This window comes from Branchiostoma floridae, chromosome 4 (assembly GCF_000003815.2).
Source record: "Branchiostoma floridae strain S238N-H82 chromosome 4, Bfl_VNyyK, whole genome shotgun sequence".
NCBI lineage: Eukaryota > Metazoa > Chordata > Leptocardii > Amphioxiformes > Branchiostomatidae > Branchiostoma > Branchiostoma floridae.
Genome location: NC_049982.1, coordinates 20,596,832 through 20,619,349, shown reverse-complemented (window position 1 = coordinate 20,619,349; position 22,518 = coordinate 20,596,832). Strand labels below are relative to the sequence as shown.

Below are 22,518 nucleotides of genomic sequence, written 5' to 3'. Positions count from 1 at the left end.
GCAGATATCTTGTGGTGTGTGAAATAAGTGGTGTTTCTTTTATTGTATAAAATAAGTGGTGTAGTGGATCATAAGAAGCAGAAGGTCTACCGCCCCCCCTCCCCCCTCTTCATTCCTCCGCTTCTATCTTTAATTTCTATGTGGAATCCAAATAATGTGTTTTGTCTTTTTGGCGAGCCCATAACTTTCGATACTGTAAATTCCATTATGCTGCCATTTGTATTTAGCTGTTTCGATTGACTTGGGCCTGTTCCGTCATATCATGCATGAAAGGTTACTCTATTTGGAAATATATTATCCTCCCCCCCCCCCCCTCTCCAATACTATGTTACGTACCTAGTGCTTGCTACAAAGTCAGACCACGACAAGAGAGAAATATTGTGACGGCAAATGCAGGTTTATTCAAACTAAATTCATACGGAAAAAACAGATCAACAAATTAAACTTAACCATACTCGATAAGGCCCCTAGTGAGCTCAACAAAAAATAAAGTATAATCTATATATATAGCTAGTTCATGTTCTGTTTCACTCTAATAAACATAGGCTATGCTATGTTGAACTATGATGAACATATGTGATGTTCTCTAACTATGCTTTGGTGTTCTGCTTAACTACAATAAACATAATGCTGTTACTACGTATCAGGAAATTACTTACCTGGAGTTCAGATTCTACTACAGCGAAAAAGTAATACAGTAAGAATACTTATACTTATTAATCACTGATCAAACAAGAAAATCAAACTCTACGGCAGACATGTGATGACAACTTAAATGGTGAAGTTTTCCTTCAAGCAACCAAGGTAAGGAAGTGACCAAGATTGAAGATTTTATGTGTATTTGTCTATACTGACAATGTGGAGGTCGTCGGATGATGGTGGATGAACATAAGCCAATCAAATGTTGATATGCTTTACCAACAGAACTTACCAAAAGTCCATGTGTGCTGCTTTGCAATCCACAGTAGCGTGCATCGATAAGTGCTAATAAAGTTTCTTTAGACACAACCAGTAAGATCTAGCCTGTGCCACCTACATATCGGCTAGATATAGGGACGAGAAGCAAAACTCCAGTTGGAAACTCTTAAGAAGGTGTCTGACAGAAAGTGAAACGTTACCAGTTACCGTTATCCTATATTCTACAAACCTGATGAAATCATTCTCGGCTCGATAATTGCCTTAACTTTGTGAATTGATTTTGGATGATGGTGAATCCATATGGGTTGGGCTAAATGTCATCCTAAAATATGTCAAGCACATTCCGCTTTGTATTTCAATGTTCTAACGTATATGTTACATTTTAAAAACAAATAACATCTTGAATATCCATAATCCTTATCAGAACAATACCGGTATCTCAACCATTGAGCTGTTTCAAACTGAAGTTGCCTTTTCGTAAGTTGGGGAAAACAGAACACCTCAAGTTTTCTGTCATCCATTGAATATGTTAGTCAACATGCTTGTGATGTAACGACTTCGTAATTCTCATGGTTGAAACACAAGTACACCCGAGCGCTACAAACGGGCAACATAGTGACGGATTGTCAGACAATTGTCATCATTGAGTAACTATGGTGCCAACTAGTACTTTAATAATTGAAGGAAAAACATCCAAGCCCATGGCATTATAAGGTAATCAAGCCCTCAGCTAGCATTGGTTAGGGATACACACTGTCTGATGGTAAACAAGAGTGTCCGCACTAGACTATCCACTGTATAACCTGCACCAGCAGGGCTACTATAATGCACGGTGCACTCTTAAAGCGTTTTTCTATATACAATGCTGGGATCTGTTGTTAATGCATAAATACATTATTCTGCTTGTTTCAGAACGTTTTTATTGGTAACTTTGAATACAGTTGGTCGCCAAATATCGTCAAATAAAAATCATTTCATTGTCATCTTAAAATCACAAGTCTTTATTTTTTGAAATAACCAAAAAAATATTGTTGTTACATGTTGTCCCAACATTGCATTGCAGTTGCCGTCATGCCATTTGAATTTAAAACAGCTCAGTTCCTGACTCTATCTCCGGGTTTTGTCATCACGCTTTGGTGCTATTGAAGCCCTTATGTCTACCATGTTGCATTTGGCTGGCCATTTTAGCTTGAGTTTCTATCATTCCGGGCAATAGCATTGTCAGTAGTTTGCTCATTTGTTTGTGATTCAAGTTAAATCTGTCGGAGACGTGCACCAGTTTTTCAAAGAGTCCAACATCCCCCAATTCTCTTTACTTTACCTTTTCACATTTGATAAACTCAGTGAGAGTCGCTATTGTTGGAAACTCTGTTCAAACGAGAAACGAAGTCAGGTGAATGTTTAAAGGGAAGTCAGGAACTAAAGGTTGCTTCAAATTCAAAGAGCGTACTATTCGACATTTATCTCATTTTTAGGATAGTTTCTCTGTAGCTTCTATGTTTATTATCTAAATGTCAGCCAAAATAACTGTAGATGAGAATAATGATCTGTTGTGTATTTCTAGAAATGCACATACAGGGCGGTCAGCTAGCTAACGTTACACTGAATTAATTATCCTAGAAATGAGATAAATGACCAAACAAGCAGGAATCCGTATTGGATCTTCCACGAGTTGTTTCAGCCGTGAGGGGCTCGGCAGAGTTCCTACACGCCTGCGGAGAGAGAAAAAGTGACCGTCAAAACTCACATTTTTGGAAGTAAAATGTAGACTCAAACATGCCGTAATGAAGATCCGATTGATTGTATTCAGTTTGAACAACTGTGCAAACGATTGTTTGGTCTTGTGCTCAACGACGAAATTCTTCCATTTCTGCAACTAATGTGTATCAGTATCCTTCTAGTTTATAATGTAAACAAACAACCTCTTTCTCGCTACCAGTCGATTACATTTCAATCTAATCAATCTAGTCAACAACCAGAATACACATAGCCTACAAAATGCAAACGCAGAGGTCAATTTTTAATTCTTGACATTTCCAGTTGCTCAATTGGAAATTACAAGCACAAAGTCCAATAGAGCAAATACAAGAATTAGCTAATGGCCAGCAACTATGGGACAGATTGGAAGCTAGAATGCGGACTGACAGCTTAATCTTTGGTCCCAACAAAACAGTGTTATGCAATTTTGGCCAGATCTCGAGTGCACACAGTTGTTATCATTGAGTAACCATTGAATCACTCAACATTCATGCTATTACCTTCAACCAAGATGGAAGTTGAACTTACATCTTACGCTTCAAATGGCACAAGCATTAAACGAGTTGTTTAAGAATCTTGAATGCGAGGCTTACCGAAGACCTGCACCTCGCAAAGGGTCAGGGTGCGGGAGCTTCCTGGCAGGACTACTCCAACATACCGGCCCAACAAACCACCGCACGACACGGACTTGGAGGAGCTCCATATGGACTGCTGGCCGCCGCAGGATGGATTCGTAGACACCGCTGTATTGCCACCCACATGCACATAGAAAGGGTCCAACCTTTCACTGCAGCAGTCGACACGGTTGTAGACCTTGACGGCGAAGACAGTACGGGCACTGCCCAGATCGACCCGCCACCACGGGTTGCTTTGTTCTGGTGTGTGTGTGCATGAATTAGAGTACCAATCCCCGCTTGTGTTCCCATCCACGGCTCTTGGGGCGTATCCGTCACCTTGAGTGGAGGATTGCGTTGCGCTTCGACCCAGCGCCAAATTGGTGACTCCTAGCGTGATAAGATAGTTTTTGATATCAGTTTTAGAGACAAAAATTGTCAACTGAGAAATTGTTCTGATACTCCGTAAGAGTGACCAGACTTTTGGATTGGTCTTCAAAGAGCTGGACGATTGCATCATGACTATGGAACTGAATCTATAACTTCAGACAACCCTAAACCAGTGGTCCTGTTGCACTGGACAAGTTGAGGTATGATGAAAAGAAAATGTATGGCTAATCACCCCATAAATAATAACAACACTAAATGATTGACTGTGCAATATGAATTAGTCGTTGAAAACAAATGAGTTGGCCTTCAATACTCCATAATCTTTACAGGAAGAAATAAAAGATATATTTAAGAAACGTCTAAGACATACGTAAATGACCTACTATCAAACAAGTAAGTAGTACACTCTTTTTTTACTCAGGGTCAGAGTAGATGAAAAACACACGTTTCAGATTCATAATAGTCTTATTTGCAAACAAATGTTCAAGAATATTGGTACCGTAAAACGTTCGAAGATGTCTGTCATAACATTTATCCATATCTTTGTACAACAGCTTGATGTACCCCTACTTGTATACAGTTTTCACATTTACTTGTTTGTTAAATACTTCCTTGTCACAAAAACATTTGGCTTTTGTTTACTGTATTTTGTACTTATGATCGATACTTTAACTTCTGTTAAAACTGATGCTGTGGCATGTGATTTCAATAATCAATATATATAATCAAGAATAGGTAGCGAGTTCGTTGGTTTTCCTTATTTTCTTGTATATCACTTATGGTTTGCTAATTTCCTTTGTTTCATTTTCGTTACTTATCTATGTATATTTCATTATCAACACTGCAAGAACATAAATGATCGAAATCATCATATCACGGAGAGATGGACATCCACCCAGAGACAGACTTAAATAATCGCACATTGAGGGAGACTTGGTGGAGGTTTCTACCCCCCCCCCCCCCACGTTACTTTGTTCAACATTCCTGCTGTGCATCAATGATTTGCTTCCTCTAAGTGCAAATAAACTCGCGACTACAATTACAATCAAAATACTTTAGTAAGTGTCCGTAGGGCATAAGGCTCTGTGAATTGACTGTGGTTGTATTGTGGGATGATATGAAATATCATGAAAGAACATATAGAAACAAATAAATATTACTATATTGTTCTATTACTAACGTTATATTATTATATTGATGTTTCAAGAACATAAATAAATAAATATTACTATATTATTTAAACATTAAATAAATAAATAAACATTGCATACAGTAGTGCATTTGTAACTTAAACGTTGTGGCTTCGTGTTGGGCCAAAACTGGTTATGAAACATACCTAGATGTATTGTTGTTAACTGTTGTTGGGGTGGGCCCCAAACATTTGCTTGGAGATCACCCACACGCTTGGAAATGCCTTACATGGCGGTGAAATATGATTCCGAGCGAAATCTTGACCCGTTTGTAAACGCATTCCAAAACATTGCATTGAAGTCATTTACTAAAATCGTATACATATAACTTAAATGTTATTTTAGATGCGTACGTGCCTTCATGTCAGTCCCCCGATAGTTATGAAATATTCGTCGATTCACACCCGGCAAGCACCCACCCCAAACATCTGCTTGGAGGTACAATACCCCAGAGGCCCGGACGCATACTTAGAAATGTCTGAAAGCTGATGGACATTAACTTTCCAATCATTCCATCACGATACATTCGTACATTTCTAACTGAAATGTTGCTTTAGATATAGATTTTGTCTTATGAAACATTTCTAGATTTCTGATAAGCGCCAACCTCAAATGTCTTCTTGGAGATACATGACCCCAAATATCTTAAGCACGTTAAAGTCGATGGTTTCATATTAGACCGCCGAAAACCACACATCTTCTTGACAATTGCCTATTACCTCATATGTTGGTCACTATTTCTCCTGTCCACCTATTAAAAGAAGCCATACTGAAGAACCGCAGAATCGCGCAGATACACCGAGCCGATCGTGAGATACAGCTGCGAACAGCACAAACTTTGAAAATTTCAGAACCTGCCGTCAGGATATGACCCTCCTTTTTGGGGGGGTAAAATGTGATGTAAACAGCGATGTTTTGGTAAATTAACAGTTTTCGCCAACACATCACTTCCTATGCTTTGCAGTCATGTTAGCATCTAATGTCATTTCGCGGTAGACTATGAGAAATGTGAACTCAAACCCAGGCGCCCCCGAAGCCCTTTCATCACTTTTTGTCACGATTGGCCAGGGACCACGGTCGCGGAAGAACTGTTGTGTGCACCGTTAACATCTACTTGGCATGGAATCTCATCTGACAGTCAGCTGTTGTGCCAATTAAGCTGTTACAAACCTCACATCCGCTTGGAGAAATTTCAGTCAGTGCACACCCACAAAAGTCAACGATTGTCTCACATTCCACGAAAATTGGGGTGATTTCTGAAATACTACATTGCCTATAAAGAAAATTACGGTAAAAACACAACATGAATTACCGCGCAGGTACCGCCTAACCATGTGTCAAAGTACATAATGATCCGCCAAACCGATGGTAAGATACAGCACTCAACCCTTTGAACAGTTACAAAACTTCTTTTCCCGGAGGCAATATGACATTACGATTTTTTCCATACACTTTTTTATACCCACGACCAATGTGATGGAAATAAATCTCTGCCAAAGCATGACCTTGAACTAAACGTATCTGTAAATAATGAACACTTATAGAGTTGTGGTAAATGCCCTTTAGCCAAATGTTAAAGGGTCAATATTAATTCTGTTGATAGCATCCACCAAAAGATCACACAATCTTACTAGGCTCACATGGATACAAGTGCCAGATTTCCTCCGCAAGTCTTCAATGGTGACCGTTCCTCTTATTCTATTCTTATCCAATACCTGTATTAAAGTTAAAATCATCTTTCGTTGTACAGGGGCGATGCTCATCTGTATTTCTCCAGTGATCATGGTCTATATGACCTTCGGGCCACACAGCCGACACATTCACAGTGAAGTGTGTTCAACTCCCATTCATACTCTTTCTCATAACTGCTGAGCAGAGAAAGCAGTATGTACCATTTTCAAGTCTTTGATATGACCATGCCGGGGGTTGAATCGCTGACCTTCAGAATGCACTCTGTCCCTTAGAACATAGAACCGCTATATGCTCACCTGCGTACTCAGCGACAAACCCCCCTCTGGTTACTGAACTGTCGGAGGTGAAACGGATGTGAATGGTTCTCCCACTGCCCACGGCTGCTGCACCGTTTGTTCCGCAGAGTTTGCTGAGCTGTGTACTGCTGGAAGTGGATCCGTCATACACCGTGACGGAGTCGTAGTTGCAAGAGCTCTCAGATTCCAGGTCAAAGTCTGTAAACCTGCAAGGTTGAACATTAGTATAACTTAACTTTTGACAGAAGGTGTGTCAATGATTGTCATGAAGTGCTGCCAACCAATGTAAACGTCCAAAATTACTTCGATGGAAAGAAATGGAGAATCAGCGCTGCTACGTTGTACATAGCGATGTCTTGTTTAAAGGGGTAACCATCAATCCATTGATTGCATCTGATTCGTTTGAATAGCTTGACTGAAACAGAACTGACTAAGGTCAGGACGACCTTCAAATGGAGGAAGTACATGTCATTCTAAAACTTTCACATGTTAATGAGCATTGCAATGCACTGGAAGGCCATGGTATATAGACTTACCTAACGGCTGCCCGCTTTCCGCTGCTGACAGTGATCGTCCAGGAACACCGGGCGCCGTCGTTGTAGTTGTTCGGGTAACCAGGCGATGTGAAAGTGCCAGAATCCCCGCTGAGTTGGGCAGGATCTTGACAGTTGTAGTTTACTGTGATATGATATTAAAGGTAAAAAATACATTGATATTTTTCACAACATGCAGTTGCTACAGCATAGTCCTGTACACCTTTGACTACCTTGCACAGTTCACAAGTTGGTAATTCCCATCGTTTACTACTGAAATTAGACACTCGTTTGCATAATGTTTCACTCCATCATAGATTGTGCACATTATGTTATGAAGTATTGCTGTGAAAGAAGTACATATTTTTCTTATTGATTACGTAAATTAAGTCCTAAATGTGCATATTTTGGATGTCCTTGTTTGCTTTTAGGTCTAAACTACCCGCATACTGTATATCATGTTTCTTTCTGTAGTTATCCTCTTTAATACATTTAAAAATATCCCTGCAGTTACAAAGTAAGTTTATAGGGGGCTCAAACCCACACTTCTTCCTTATATCACAAGCTATCTGCCATACAAAATCAAGGACCATAGCATATCCAAGCCAAAGGATACAAAAACACACGTTCTGTTACAGTAACAAGGCCATATATCAGGGAGCCCCAAGTTAACCCTAACCTTCTCTTTTCAACATCCTTCCACATACCAAATATCATCACAATCCGTCCAGAGGTTCAAATATTATAATGACAACAAATATTCTGAAGCAGGCACACACACACACACACACACATGCACACCAAAACTATACCTCCATTTTTGTTAGAGGTAATTACACTTGTATGTGCGTGTGTGCATGCTTGCGCGCATGTGTGTGTGCTTGTGCGTGCGTGTGTGTGTGTGTGCGTGTGCGTGCGTTTGTGTGTGCGTGTGCGTGCGTGTGTGTGTGTGGCTTCAGTACTAACCTACGTCACACCTGTCACCCGACCATCCTGTGTTGCAAGCGCAAGAGTAGGCGTTAGTAAGATCCGTGCATGTGCCGTGTACACAGGGGTTGGATGCGCACTCATCAGTACCTGTTTGAGAGAGCGAAAGTTACAATGTCAAGATCACTTCGTTGTATACAAGTAGAACAAGCTTAGAATATGACTGTCAAAGTGAATGAGAAACTTCATCTAAACAGAAATACGGTCTACGGAATGAAATATAATTGAATGACGAACTATATTCATTTGTTTGGTGCCGTGCCTGTAACTGTCTTATCCACTGGCATCTTTCATGATCACATTGCAATTAAATCACATCCATAGTTGACCATGACCCGACTTGAAGCAGGTCTAGTCGAGAAAACTGCAGATGGCGGAAATGGTAACTTGGCGCTTAGCATGAACTAGGTGGGTAGGTGTGACCATATATTGGCACTCACTGGTGCAGGAGGTTGAGCCCGCTGTGCTCGTAGTCCCAGTTGCACATGGCTGACAGCTTGTGGATCCAGCGGTGCTGCTGAAAGTATCCGCTGGGCAGACGGTGCAGCTGGTAGATTCAGCCTGGCTGCTGAACTGTCCTGCTGGGCAGATTGTACAGGATGTGGACCCAGCGGAGCCGCTATATTGCCCGGCCGGGCAGGACTGGCAGCTAGTGGAGCCCTGTGAGGCGCTGAACTGCCCCGCAGGGCATGCCTGACAGCTGGTAGAGCCGCCTTGTGTGTTGAACTGTCCTGCTGGACACGGCTGACAAGGGGTGCCTGCAGTATCGCTGTACTGTCCTGCTGCACACGGGTCACAATCCGTGCCTGCTGAGTTGCTGTACGTCCCCGCCGGGCAGATTTCGTCCACCTCATCTCCATTGACGCACCTGTAACCAGGCCGACAGGCTTCACAGGTGAAGGTACCGTCTGACCCTGGCACGGCCTTCTGTCCGGGGGAACATCCCAAAGCGCAGCTTCCGTCAGTCGCAATGTAGATGCAGGTATCACACTGCTCTGGTGATGGTCCGGTGCACACCCTGGTGCCAGTAGAACTGACATCTTGACAGAAGCTGCTGCACTCTGAAACATGTAGCGATGAAATGTTTATTTTTCGATAAAGAGCATGTTGAACACTAGAGTTCCACGAACACATACCTTTGCCAAATAGACCAGGTTTGTTATGTAGAATGATGTCTGTAGACATAAATGTGTTACTCATTACATTTTATTTTATATGCCTGGAGTTGGTTCATAACATTTCGCCATTGCTTATACAACTTAGATCCCTATTTACATAATAATATTAAATTGTATCAAGCATCACTTAAGCTATCAGCATACCAAAAATCATGATGATCCTTTCATCCCTTCTTGACTTATTCTCTTTCAGTAGGAAAGAGAATAAGTAGGAAACTAAACCGGCTCCTGCAGTTCAAGAAAATATGTTACCGGACCCAAACATACACCTCTTACTCTCTGCCACCTTTCTCAGTTACATATGTGACAAGTTTAAAAGTCCTATCACGGAATGCAGTGGATTTATCAACTTTACGCATTAATTATGCAAATTAGCTGTCAAGCTGTTAATTTGCATAATTAGTATCTCATTATGTAATTTCTTACTTAGGATATCTACATACCAAAAATCATGATGATCCGTAACACGTTCATATTTTGCCATTATTTATGCAAATGAGATCATCATCTGCATAATCAATATATATAGATATTTATTTATTTCTCAGATACAAATGTGACAAGTTTGAAAGTCCTATAAAGGAATGCAGTGGATTTACAAACTTTCTTCATTATTTATGCAAATTAGCTGTCGATTTGCATAATTAGAATTCCATCATGTAAGTCTTCCCTTTGGCTATCTACATACCAAAAATCAAGACGATCCGTCAACACGTTTATATTTTCTCATTAATTATGCAAATGAGGCCGCCATTTGCATGATTAATATGCATTGATATTTATCTCTTTCTCATCTATATATGTGACAAGTTGAAAAGTCCTATCATGAAATGCAGAGGATTCATAAACTTTCCTCATTAATTATGCAAATTAGTTGCTGATTTGCATAATTAGTATTTTATTATGTAAATTGTTACTTGGGCTATCTACATACCAAAAATCATGACGATCCATCAACACGTTCTCGAGCTATTCTCGTCCAAAGTTTGAAAGGAAATTGGCGACTGCAGTTCCAAACAAGCCGCCAGTGCTTACAGCACTTACTCTCTGCTCCAAGGGCTATCTACCACTCAAAAATCACAACCACAGCATGTCCAGAACACGAGATATCAAAAATTGAGGTTCTGCTGCAGTACCTTAGCAAGCCGCTAGGAGGCCCATTATCGAACTTGACCTTCGTTTTCCCGACCCCTATCCACCTACCAAATATCATCGGGATCCATCCAAGGCTTCTCGAGTTATACTGTTAACAGACACACAGACAGACAGACTCACAAGCCCAAAACATAACCTTAGCCATTCTGGCAAAGGTAATAAGGTCTTACCTACTGAGTTTCAAAAGAATGTCAACCGGAAAATGTGGACACAATGATTGGGAATTTGGTAGATATGGATAACAAGCTTTCTACTATATAATTGTGCCCTAAAATGTGAGTTGTGCATCTTATGTCTGTGTGAAGCCCAAAACTTACTAATTAATCATCCCTTGTCGAAGTGGCGAAAACAATGTCGTTCATCTTAAGACTTTGACCTTCAGCAAGATGATGCAAATGATATTCTTTTTCGCTTATTTTAATCCTTGTTATTGTAAATGCATTTTACTTCTGTGGTGATTTTCTTTGTATAGATCGAGAGGCTTTACCTGTTTTCAGTTCACAATTGAAACAAGTCTACAGTAACAGTACAGTATTTGTTCTACTTACGCTTACAGATGCCGTTGTCGTCAAAGTGAGTGAGGGGACACTCTGCCACGCACGTCACCAAACCCTCGACACTTATCTCCTCCATACGCTTGATACCTGTCAAAGGCATATAATTCCCTCACCTTTTGGTGTTTAGGGCGATGTCCACCTCCGTTTGTATTAGTTTGAGCTACAAATTTAAAAGACACTAAAATGCGGGGCTAGCCCACTGCTATTGGAGTGTGTCCACTTCCCATACCTATCTCATAAGTGCTGATTAAGAGTGCTAAGCAGAGAAAGGAATACTAGTAACCCGGCTGGGGTTTGAATCTTAGATCTTTAGACTGGTGGGCATAGATTCTCAGGCGAACTATGGGATTGCACTGATTTTAAAAGGCATGTCGCTATTGTCAATATTTCCTCTCTCGTTGGATCCGATATCGTGATGTAGCCAAGAAATTCGCGTTTTTCACTCAATCACACTCTCTCTACAAGACTTGAGGCTTTTTATTTCCCACTTCTCAGAAGTCGAACTCCGCACCAGTAATGTAGATGTAGAGTCTTATCTTATACAGACACCGTCTCATGTGCAGAATATCCACTCACGTTATGCCTTGTACATCATTGACCTACTAGCGCGAATTTGCAAAGCAATTTACTCAAACCGCGAAGAAAACATTATAAAGGCTACTCACATTCACAGTTTATAGAATCAGAGGCTGTCGTCATGGTGGAAGGACAGTCTGCTACACACTCAAAGTCGCCCACGGAACTACCCATCAGTGGGAACGCCACTTTCTTGTTCCTGCACGCCACGCAGTTGCGGGGGTCGTCGGACCCAGAAATTCTGCAGCCTAGAATCAATTAGACATATAGAGGTTGGTGACAATTAGTGTAAGTACAGCTCTCACAACTTGACTTGGTCAGGTCTCCATTTCTGACCATGTGAAAATCTCACCCATCATACTAACCTATGGCGTGGCTCATAAACAAATGTCATGAATTCTGAACTAACGTTACGGTTACGGTTGCCCAACCAAAGCGTGGCGTATATCGTGTAAAATCTGTATGTGTCTCACCGTCGCACTGCTCATGGCAGACCTGCTCGCAGCGACCATTGACGAAGGTTGTTCCCTCCTGGCAAACGATGAATTCTTCGAGGAGCGTATCCAGTTGAGACACCCCCATAAACTTGGCTGGCTCTGTGCCGGTACCGAAGGAGTAGTAATGCAGACTGAGAATGACGTCGAATTGATGGTCCAGCCAGACTTCAGCACGTTCCTGCATACCATGTCATTGGAGAAAAAATATACCATGTGAAACACAACTAGCAGTTAGTTATGGATACTTTGCAACAGGAACTACTGAATGTGCCTCGAATCTAAAGATTTTACCTTTTTTACTTTACTTGGTATCGCTTTTCTAACAATACTGGGTGTGACCGGAATTTCTATGCCCAAAGAGTAATAAATGTCACAAGAAAACTACCTTCTCGTTCAGCTCTGGACATAAGTTTGTAAAACCGACAAAAAACATAACGTGTGAATTCTAACGTTATAACGTTATCTATATATTTCAATGTATTGTCATTGCATACTATGACTCGAGCACTTGTATGAAAATGGCATTGAAAACAGTTCTAAATGTTCTTCGATTCATTGAAATTAATTGAACTCCTGTCATACTTTATCCATCCATACCAGTTTGCAAAAATAGTGTTATCTGTTGACATCAGTTCCGTTTTGTTGAATTGGCCATCTAAAAACAATATCTTCCAGACATTGCTGCCCTCCATTGGTGACTGACCTCATTGTCGGGTGTTTTGCCGTACTGTATGGTTGTTGTGCGCGCAGTGAGATCCTCCGTGACACAGACAAAGTAGGACTGGTAGAGAATGTCTGATCCCAGACCCGCAGCACCCCGTTCCAGCTGTGTAACTGCCAGTCGCATGGCCTGTTCAAAGGGTAAGCAAAAAACTGTTGTATCAGAAATGCGCTATTTCGTTTCTGGACGAATGCAGCCGTTTCAGTAAAAGAAACTTCCATGTAATCATAGTTTTGCCAATATTAAAGACGCCTTCAAAGGAGTTCAATGCACCTTTCCGCCTACAGACGTGAGTAAACAAGTAGATAGGTTTTGAAAATATATAGATAGGTTTTCAATTTTTATGGTGCATAGCTTTCTTGATTGCAATGTCGTGTTTATGTTTAAGTTGAAGATGTTCAACAACAACATGGATGTTTACCCTGTAGAGAGCTACACCACGAGGAGAGATCTCCACGTACACCCAGGTCTCGTGGTTGTTGGGGACGCCGGAGAACACCACGTACATGTCCCCGAGTGACGCCGCCGTGAAATGTATACACTTTCCCCCATTGGTCGGGTCGATACGATGAGCATTGGACCACTTTATGTTGCAGGGCATTTTTCCCCCGCCCACACTGAAATAGACAATGAGTATCAATGTGATATCGAATGAATATATGATAAATATCTGTTATCTAGCACAGCCTTACCCAAGTAAACATGATATAAAGCATACTGGTGTAGAGATATGAGGGAGGGAATGTCTACCTGTTGTGGTTTTGGAGCTGTTGCAGCAGTGACTTGTACTCCACCCTGGCTACAGCCAGTCCATTGACCCAGATGGGCAGGTCGGGAATCATCTGTGCTGATGCATCGTAGTCATCTTGTGTCACAGTCAACAGACCCGTATCCTCGTCGTACGTCATAACCAAACCTCCCACACTTATCTATTGAAAACACATATCTGTACGGTAAAATCATGGCGATCCAATAATAAACAATGCTTATGATAATGGATATAGATGGATGTGTGGATAGATGGTTGGATGCATAGTTAGTCATTAAAGGAAAGAGAAAGGGAGATGGAGAGAGAGAGAGATGAGTTACAGTTCTGTACCTTAAAGTTGGTGACATCGTCACTGCCGCCGTTGCGATGTCCATCATACAGATGTGGGGTGAACCCATCCCGGATAGCCAGCCACCTGTTATACACATACTCGACATTGAGGGAATATTTGGCATCCATGAAGTTCGGGATGTTGTACGGCATGTCAAAGATGACGGTGAACTCCTGGCCGCTGATCATGTCCTGCCAGCTAGGGGCCCCCTCGTTAGAACCCTCCAGAAGGACCAGTTCTGCGGTCTCACACCCGGGTTCTCCAGCCGGAATGGCGAAGTCTTTCACGACGAAAGGACCCTTAAAAACATTGTGTTACACGGATGTCGTTGGTACTATTCACACACAAAAAAACACATCGAAAAGCACAAAACAACAAGTAAGGAGCTAATTTCTTCCTTTCTGTCCTTGTATTGTCTCTTTTATCAACTGTATGTGACTATGTTCTAACACCAAGAGCAATGCATAATTTTGCTTTCTTTATTTGCTTTCAGACAGACAAGGATAATGTGGCACTGCGTAATTCATTTTCACAGTGGCATGTTCACCGAACAGGCAGGAGGTAAAGGTAGTCACATATACTTTTTGACACAATAAGGGCACGGTATTGGAAGGCGAAGCCTTTCACCACCCTTTCGTTCCCAACCGAAATTAGGTACCCGACCATGTTTACACCTGGGTGGAGTGAGAAAGTCGTGTTAAGTGCCTTTCCTAAGGGCACAAGATCGATGACATATAGATCGGACCCGGGACCTATAGCTTCTAAGTCAAACACCTTTACCGATTGGGCCACACGATTCCACTCAAGCACAGACATTTGAAGAATCAAATCGTACCTCCTCAAGATACACGGCTACGGCGCGGCCGAGAGCCAGCCGCCTGCTGATCATGCCCTCTCTCATATCGTCCTGAGAAGCGAAATCGCAGTAGCGGACTTCTTCGACTACGGAGCCGTTCCCAACTTGTACATCCTGTGTGTAGAACTGCCGTCCGTGTGAATCTTGGCTGAGCGTAGTTCTGTTGATGACAAGATTGTAATGTTTTAAACAGAGGGACACAATATGCCTTCCCTGGGATTGATATAAACAATGATCCGCTAATGGGCACAATATGTCGCAGACAAATTGTTATTGGGGAAAGGCTTGAGATAAAAGCTAGAACGGCGGATAATCCACACCTTCCAAAGCAGCCTAGGTCAGTAATGCCGCTGGGGAAGAGAAGATCAAAATTCATGTCGAACAAATCAGCGATAGGCCTCATAGTAAACTCAAAAGCTTTTGGGAACTCTTCAATGGAATCCAGCCAGTCTATCAGGTCAGTCCCGAAAGTAGTAGTGTAGAGGTCTGTGATGCTCCCTGCTATCTTCTGATCGCCTCCTTGCACCCTCATCTGCTCGCTACTGAACTCCATCTGGTTGCTGCAAAGACATAATGAAACATCTTGAACCAAAAATTTACAAAAGAATAAACATGAACTCAAGAGGACCAACTTACGGTCTAATTTTGCCATTGTTGCATGCAGTGACATTCATTTCAAAAATATCAAGTCTATCATTGAAGAGTACAACTAACCGGGCAGCCGTTTCGCCAATGGATGTTTCAGACGCAGCTTCCTCAGAAGCTGATCCTGATGAGCTTTGTTGTTCATTTTTGGTTTCATGACTGTGAAACCAGCTGCTTGACTTCGTCATGGTCTCCTTCGCTGAGAAAGTGCTCATCATCTTCTTGAACTCAGTCTGGGAGGCCATCGCGAAGCTCTCCATCGAGACGTCTTCAGTGACCTTTTTTGTCTTTATGATCTTGAGTTGTCCTCCAAACATGGCAGAGGTAATGTAGTGTGTTCCCCAGCGAAGGATGTAGCTATCTGTTTAAAAAAAGTTTAACCATGATGAGATTTGAACGAAACAACATTCACTCCTACCGACCACAAGTGGACCTCGCTCAGAATAGCAACTATAGCTTGAGTAATGCACATCGAACAGGAGGATGAAGGCTGACAGCACCCGTCTCTTACACTCTCGTTAGTACGCTTTAAGATGAAGAAAGCGTCAGCCTGAATTTCAGAAATCATTACAATAAGAAAAATATCACTTACTATACTTCCGATCCGCTCCAATGGAGAAGTAGGATATGGGGAGAGACAGAAAATCGCGCAGAGCCCCCAAGTTCAGCTCCTCAGGTTTGACGAAGTCCAGGAATATCTCATACCTATGAGAGTAGACATAAGGGAATATTTGTGACAGAATAATGCTGACGACGATGATATTAAAGATGAAGAAGCCTCAGTTGTGTAGATAAAGAATATGTCAGGGCTCACCTCATGACGTTCAGTTCCAGCATGGACATGAAGGTTTGGGCTGAAGTTTCGCTGAGGTCAGAGCTAGCTTGTGAGCTGGCTTCGAAACCTGACTCCTGCCTATCCGAACCACGCGATGATGATGAGCCGCCTCCTGCAGACCATAACAGTCCGAAGGCGCCCCCACCTGCACCGTGCCCTTGGGCCTTGACCATCTCCTGTTGGAACATGGCCTTGGCAGACGTCACAGCAGACTTGTCCTCAAGGTAAACTCGATAATCCTCCATCGTGGCGAAGGTCATGGTCTCTACGTCGGTGTCATAAACACCTTGCACGGTCATCTGGTCAGGGACATGGAACTCCTTGTATCTACAAACAGATGCAAAAGCACATAATATAGATATAGCAAGAGATAAAGCAACGCTATGTTTCTATGATTTATTCGAATTCCCTGTGACAATTAATGCGCAAAGGTAGTTTGAAAACGCCAACACATCACTAGAAAAAACGTATGAAGACCTGCCAATGAATGAGACAGATTGATTTTGAACAACGAAGCATTCGTGGAAAGGGCGCCGTCTTAGCCTGAAACCGATATGCATCAAAGCCAACCGAGATTTTTCTGTGTTCCCGCTTCATCACAAGATGCACAGGTAGCAAAAAAATGTATTCTTACCCTTGCAAACCGTTGCAAGAGCGCTGGACGAGGCTCTTCTTCCGGGAGTCAGTCGAGTATTCGCCTCGTCCGTCAAATCCAACACCAAGGAAGGTTGCTCCGTCGATGATATTCTGAATGTAAAGTGAATTACAGCTTTTGAGGTTCAATTATAGTTATGGCATATACTACTCTCTAGAACCCTGTTGTAACGTCATTTCCAATTGCTCTTGAGGAAAAAATGAGAAATGCCGGGCACAGAATTGAGTGAATACATCCCCACATGCAATGTCCGCCACCTGTATGAGTCAAGCAACGACCATCCCGTACCGTTCTGTGGGCTGATCATCTGTGTTATTCTGACGCTTGCAAGCAGCCAACCAATAAGATAGCTCCTCCTGTAGTTGGAGGGCGACTTATACCATCTAATCATATTGCCTCTCAGTCGCAAGCGGCGATGCGATTGGCCAGTAATGGCTTGGCCAGCAGCCCGAAACATGTAACGCAATTCGATACTCTAGGGTCGTTGCTTTTCACAGCAAATGATGGGACCGTCTACTCTGGTATGATAGGATGGTTGAATGAAATTTGATATTTGATTCCATATGTATATTACCACGTCCTAATAGTTTGATAACAACGTGTTAACATACTCGTAATAAAGACTCAAAAAAATTTCGCCATTGCATCACCCTTGAATTTTTCATGATACAAGAGACGAACCAATGTATGCTTTAGAAATACTCACAGCACAGTTCTGTATGGGCACGAACGCCTCGTAGCAGGGGTCACCTTCTTGATAGTTGGAACCAAAGCAGCCGTTCATCATAACCGGTCCGATCCCGCCAGGGTAACCCACTGGAGCTAGGCCCATTTCTGAGCTGTCTTGCTCATCATCCTCACTAAGAAAGAAGACATGTATTTCAGCTTTCTTCTAACGGAACCCATTTCTCCGCTGTTGATCGGTATACCTAGTCCGCGCATGTTCATACAACGACTGGATTCCAAACTTAGGGATGTGGCTGCATGTCAGTTTTGCATTCATGATGCATATTATGCCCAGCTTATTGGCATAGCTGATATCTGTGCGTGCTCTCCTGTCATGAATTACATACGTTACATGTAGCAGAGTCCTTTTATTGAAAACAATCAAAAAACGAAACGAAATATTGTGTGCTTTTCTTCGAAAAATCAATGCGCACGCGCTGATGTGATCAATAAAACTTACTTGATGTGGCCTTATTTGATGATACACAGCAGATATAGACAATGCTTCAAGTAAAGGTGTGGCATAGAAAGATACAATAGCCGAGAGATTTATTAATTTCCTTACCCCACAAATATTTCATATTCAACGTCAAAACTTTGCATAATAGATATCCATTGGCATCTACCAAAATTCTCGCTCGTATGGCCTAGAAATACAAGTACTCACTCTTCGACATGCTTGAATGACAGGGACATTTCCTGGCTGGCAGGTGCGAATGTGTCGCCTGTGTTGGTCCCCCTGCCATGGGTCATCTTCAGTGTGGCCTGTACATGGTCAGATCAAACGGAAGACTGTAGACAGGATTGATGTAAGATTGACAAACTGACCCCTAAGGTACGCAAATGGTCAGTGGATTGTGATAAATTGCGTCAGTGTTTGCAAAGTGAGTAAACCAGCGCAAGTTGACGCAAGGTGTCGCCGGATATTGTTTTGCCCATGGATACTGTGCTGCCACTGTAAAGATTTGCTGGGCGATATGTGACATTCGTACGCGGTCATTTTAATTTGTTGGACTCATCAGCATGATAAGGGATTCATACGAAAATGCGTCGCACGTCAATTATGCGACTGTTAGGGCAAGGGAAAATTGGAACGAATTCGGAAAAAAAGTGCAATTTCCGGGCGCAATTTGATGCAGTCCAGTCGGATATCTTCCGTATGTAAACGGAACACAATCGCAATATAGACATATAGATTTTTTTAAAACACGTCCCCATTCCGTGATGAGGATCTATACTGTGTACCATGATGCGCATTTAATCACCCAGCTTTAAAGGGAGCGCCATCGGGAAAAGAAACAGAAGTCATCACAAGGAGTGAGTGAGTGAGTGAGTGAGTGAGTGAGTGAGTGAGTGAGTGAGTGAGTGAGTGAGTGAGTGAGTGAGTGAGTGAGTGAGTGAGTGAGTGAGTGAGTGAGTGAGTGAGTGAGTGAGTGAGTGAGTGAGTGAGTGAGTGAGTGAGTGATGAGCGAGAGCGAGGGAGCGAGAGAGCGAGTAACTGAGAGAGTGAGTGATTGAGCGATTGAGTGAGTGGGTGGGTGGGTAAGTTTGTGAGTTCAGGTGATTGGCGTATGCGTAGGGTTGTTTAACTCATATAGAGTAGAGGTTAGGCATTTGTTAATGCGTTCCCATTAGGCTTAGGTCACAATTGGAAAAAGGGGCCCTGCCGGGCAGTTCACGGGCTGTTTTTTGGCACTTTCGGGCGTGACCCCTGCGTTGCCCTGTGGGACACCTCGCGGCTGCCGGGGTATTTTGAGGCCCGGCCGGGACCCTGATTCAATTTAAGTCTGACTTAAAATGAACCAGGGACCCGCTCGTACAACCACCCCGCGTCCTAATCGTGACAACACCGAGAGGGACCCTTCCGGTTGCCGGCAGTCTGTCGGAATAAATACGTTACGTCAAAGACCAGGTTTACAGAATAAAAGTGTGTAATTCGTAACACCGGGTCAAATATGTGACGTCACAGATAACGTGAAAGGACAAAAGCCGTGAACTTACACGTATCGCAGTGCAGTTCTTACGCGTATTACAATGGAGTTAAGTGCATAGCGCTATACCAAGGGGAAGGAGAAGACAAGGGGAAACAGCCCTTAGCCCACTAGGCAGGCGGAAGAATTCAGCAACAGACACTTCTGCAGACAAGGGCAACAGAGGGGGATAGGACAACACACCACACAACAGACCACATAATAGGCTGCATCACTGAGAAGCAGGACGAACAGATAGCCTCCTTCATAGAAAGCTACTATGCTTTTTACGATATTACAACCCTAGACTACAGAAAGAAGCTGAAGAAAGATGTTTGGCTGAAGAAGGACGTTTCCTCTAGCTCTGCAATTGGCCGACGGAACGCCAAACTTTCAGTCATTCGGACGGAATCGGACCCAAAAGCCATTTTTTTCGTTTTACAAATATAAAAACAGTTTGGCAAGTCATCCGCCGACATTGAAAATTCCAATAACATATTCATTTAGTTTAGAAGCGTAACAGTGCCGCACGTCAGTGCGAGTGCGAGGAAAAGTTGTAAAATAACCGTGCCGCGTGCGCAGTGAACGGACCCCGGCGTACCGCACCAGTACTCCAAGTCCAGTGATGTACTACCTTAAGTGAATGCAGGCAATGCTTGTTTTTATACCCCTTAAATATGACGAGTGCCCGCCAGGAGCCTGCCTGGTTCCCTGCCGTTGTTCGCAGGGCATGCGGCAGGGTCCCTGTAACTGCCCCACCGGGCTGTGAGAGACAAACGTTAACCTGTCGGACCCCGCAGGGGTGACTACAGGACACCGTCAGAACATCTGACGGGTGTCTGCCGGAGACGAACCTAGGAAGGTGGAAATTTTTTAAAGAAAAATGACGGGTTGCCCGCCGGAACACTCCGGGACCCCCATGGGGCAGCGTTTGATTGTGAACACGACAGCGGGTAAACAGCCGGTGTCCGCCCGACTTCAGAGCCCGGCCGGGGCTACATCCCTGACGGGCACCGGGCCAATTGTGACCCTAGCCTTAGCAAAGATACAACCGGCGATGTTCTAACCTCTTCAACTCCTTGAACACCTGCCAGGAGGTTTCCGCTCCGTGCCAAGACGTTGTCAAATTCCTGATCGGCCTGCTCAAACTGTCCCGAGAAGTAGTCTTCCAGGGCACCCACCACCTTTGCCTGGTGGTTCTCCACAACTCCCTCCGCGATCCTGTCTCCGAGCGCGTCCACCACCTTCCCGCCCACGTCCGCGGCTGCGCTAGCCACGATGGCTGGGACTGCCCTCTTTGAGCGGGAATGTTTGACATTACTGGGAGCTGAAAAGAGAAAGTACGTGTATAATGTATGTGGTAGGGGCAAACCTGCACAATGAAGTATTCCACCCGTACTACATCAGTGGTCTGAAGTGTATAATGCGGTTTGTGTAACAGCTAAGGCAGCTTTCCACGCTACGCTCACTGGAAAGTGCCATGGGCACGTTTTTCCAGGCCAAGACCTTCAAAACACACAGTACGGACAAACCTTGGTGTAAGCGTCAACTTATAGTTTGAATTTGCCACCTTTAGTTGGTTCCCGCCACTAGTCACTCCACGGGAGCAAGCCAGGGCCAGCCCGGGGGCGGCTGGAATTTTGGACAGAAGGAACCCAATGCAGAAGAAAGACAGAGAGCAGAAAGGGCCTGGTGATCGACCCCAGGACATTTAGGCTTGGAGATTATTTCTACAGGAAATTTGGGCTTGGAGACAAACGTACTTCAAGAAGAAGAAGATATCAGAGGACAGTCAGCCAGTGGCCGGGAGACAAGACTAAGTTTTACAACAAGAGCTCACCTTCAAGTATACACAAGAACTCAAACCCAGGAGTAGATTCACCCAGAAGATCCGGTCAAGAAAGAAGCAAGAATTCACTGAGGACACAACTAAGGACTCATTCAAGAAGACTCAGACAAAGGGATAGAACCAGAACTTTCCAGTTTAGTTGGCGGCCTTTGTACCACTACTAACACTGCTTAGTCAAACAGTCAAAACGCACAAGTCTGCGAGTGCAGGTCATCTTTCTGAAGGCTTCTCAGCAAAGACAAGGTGAGTTCAGTCAAAACATTCTCCAGATCCCAACCTGGCTGAAGCGCTGAGAGTCAGTGCACTTATACTTAAGTAACACCTCACATTAAACACCTAATCAGCCAAAAAGCTTTCAACAGGAAGACACCACGTGTATGAAAGTTCTACCGCAACCTCATCCAGAGAGAACTAGCCGTTGCAATGAAGACCTACCACAAAGACCATGTATCCGCTCGTAAAACGCACAACCCTAGACGCTGGCACTTGGAAATAATGACAATGATCAATAAGTAGAAACACGGGTACAAACAAACCGTCCAACCAAGCAAGCAAGCAATTGCAACCAACCAACCAACCAACCAACCAACCAACCAACCAACCAACCAACCAACCAACCAACCAACCAGCCAACCAACCAACCATCCAACCAACCAACCAACCAACCAACCATCCAACCAACCAACCAACCAACCAACCAACCAATCAACCAACCAACCAACCAACCAACCATCCAACCAACCAACCAACCAACCAACCAACGAACCAACCAACCAACCAACCAACCAACCAACCAACAAGCCAGCAAACCAACCAACAT

At 43.3% G+C, this 22,518-nt stretch overlaps 1 protein-coding gene across 1 annotated transcript in view; it reads right to left on the bottom strand.

Moving 5' to 3' along the window:
• Window positions 1–376: 376 nt before the first annotated feature.
• The window catches only part of LOC118414110, a 28,594-nt gene continuing 6,452 nt past the window's right edge, over window positions 377–22,518 (bottom strand). The window contains exons 3-24 of the mRNA XM_035817891.1: window positions 20,917–21,176; window positions 18,547–18,644; window positions 17,860–18,013; window positions 17,133–17,245; window positions 16,478–16,825; window positions 16,256–16,368; window positions 15,733–16,024; window positions 15,339–15,578; window positions 14,998–15,178; window positions 14,162–14,461; window positions 13,813–13,991; window positions 13,484–13,679; window positions 13,045–13,191; window positions 12,318–12,519; window positions 11,934–12,092; window positions 11,260–11,355; window positions 8,819–9,439; window positions 8,358–8,468; window positions 7,395–7,536; window positions 6,859–7,064; window positions 3,270–3,680; window positions 377–2,630 (exon numbers count right to left, since the gene is read on the bottom strand). Of these exons, the coding sequence (XP_035673784.1) occupies window positions 2,623–2,630; window positions 3,270–3,680; window positions 6,859–7,064; window positions 7,395–7,536; window positions 8,358–8,468; window positions 8,819–9,439; window positions 11,260–11,355; window positions 11,934–12,092; window positions 12,318–12,519; window positions 13,045–13,191; window positions 13,484–13,679; window positions 13,813–13,991; window positions 14,162–14,461; window positions 14,998–15,178; window positions 15,339–15,578; window positions 15,733–16,024; window positions 16,256–16,368; window positions 16,478–16,825; window positions 17,133–17,245; window positions 17,860–18,013; window positions 18,547–18,644; window positions 20,917–21,176 (4,577 nt within the window). The 3' untranslated portion in view covers window positions 377–2,622. The remainder of the gene's footprint in view (window positions 2,631–3,269; window positions 3,681–6,858; window positions 7,065–7,394; window positions 7,537–8,357; window positions 8,469–8,818; window positions 9,440–11,259; window positions 11,356–11,933; window positions 12,093–12,317; window positions 12,520–13,044; window positions 13,192–13,483; window positions 13,680–13,812; window positions 13,992–14,161; window positions 14,462–14,997; window positions 15,179–15,338; window positions 15,579–15,732; window positions 16,025–16,255; window positions 16,369–16,477; window positions 16,826–17,132; window positions 17,246–17,859; window positions 18,014–18,546; window positions 18,645–20,916; window positions 21,177–22,518) is intronic.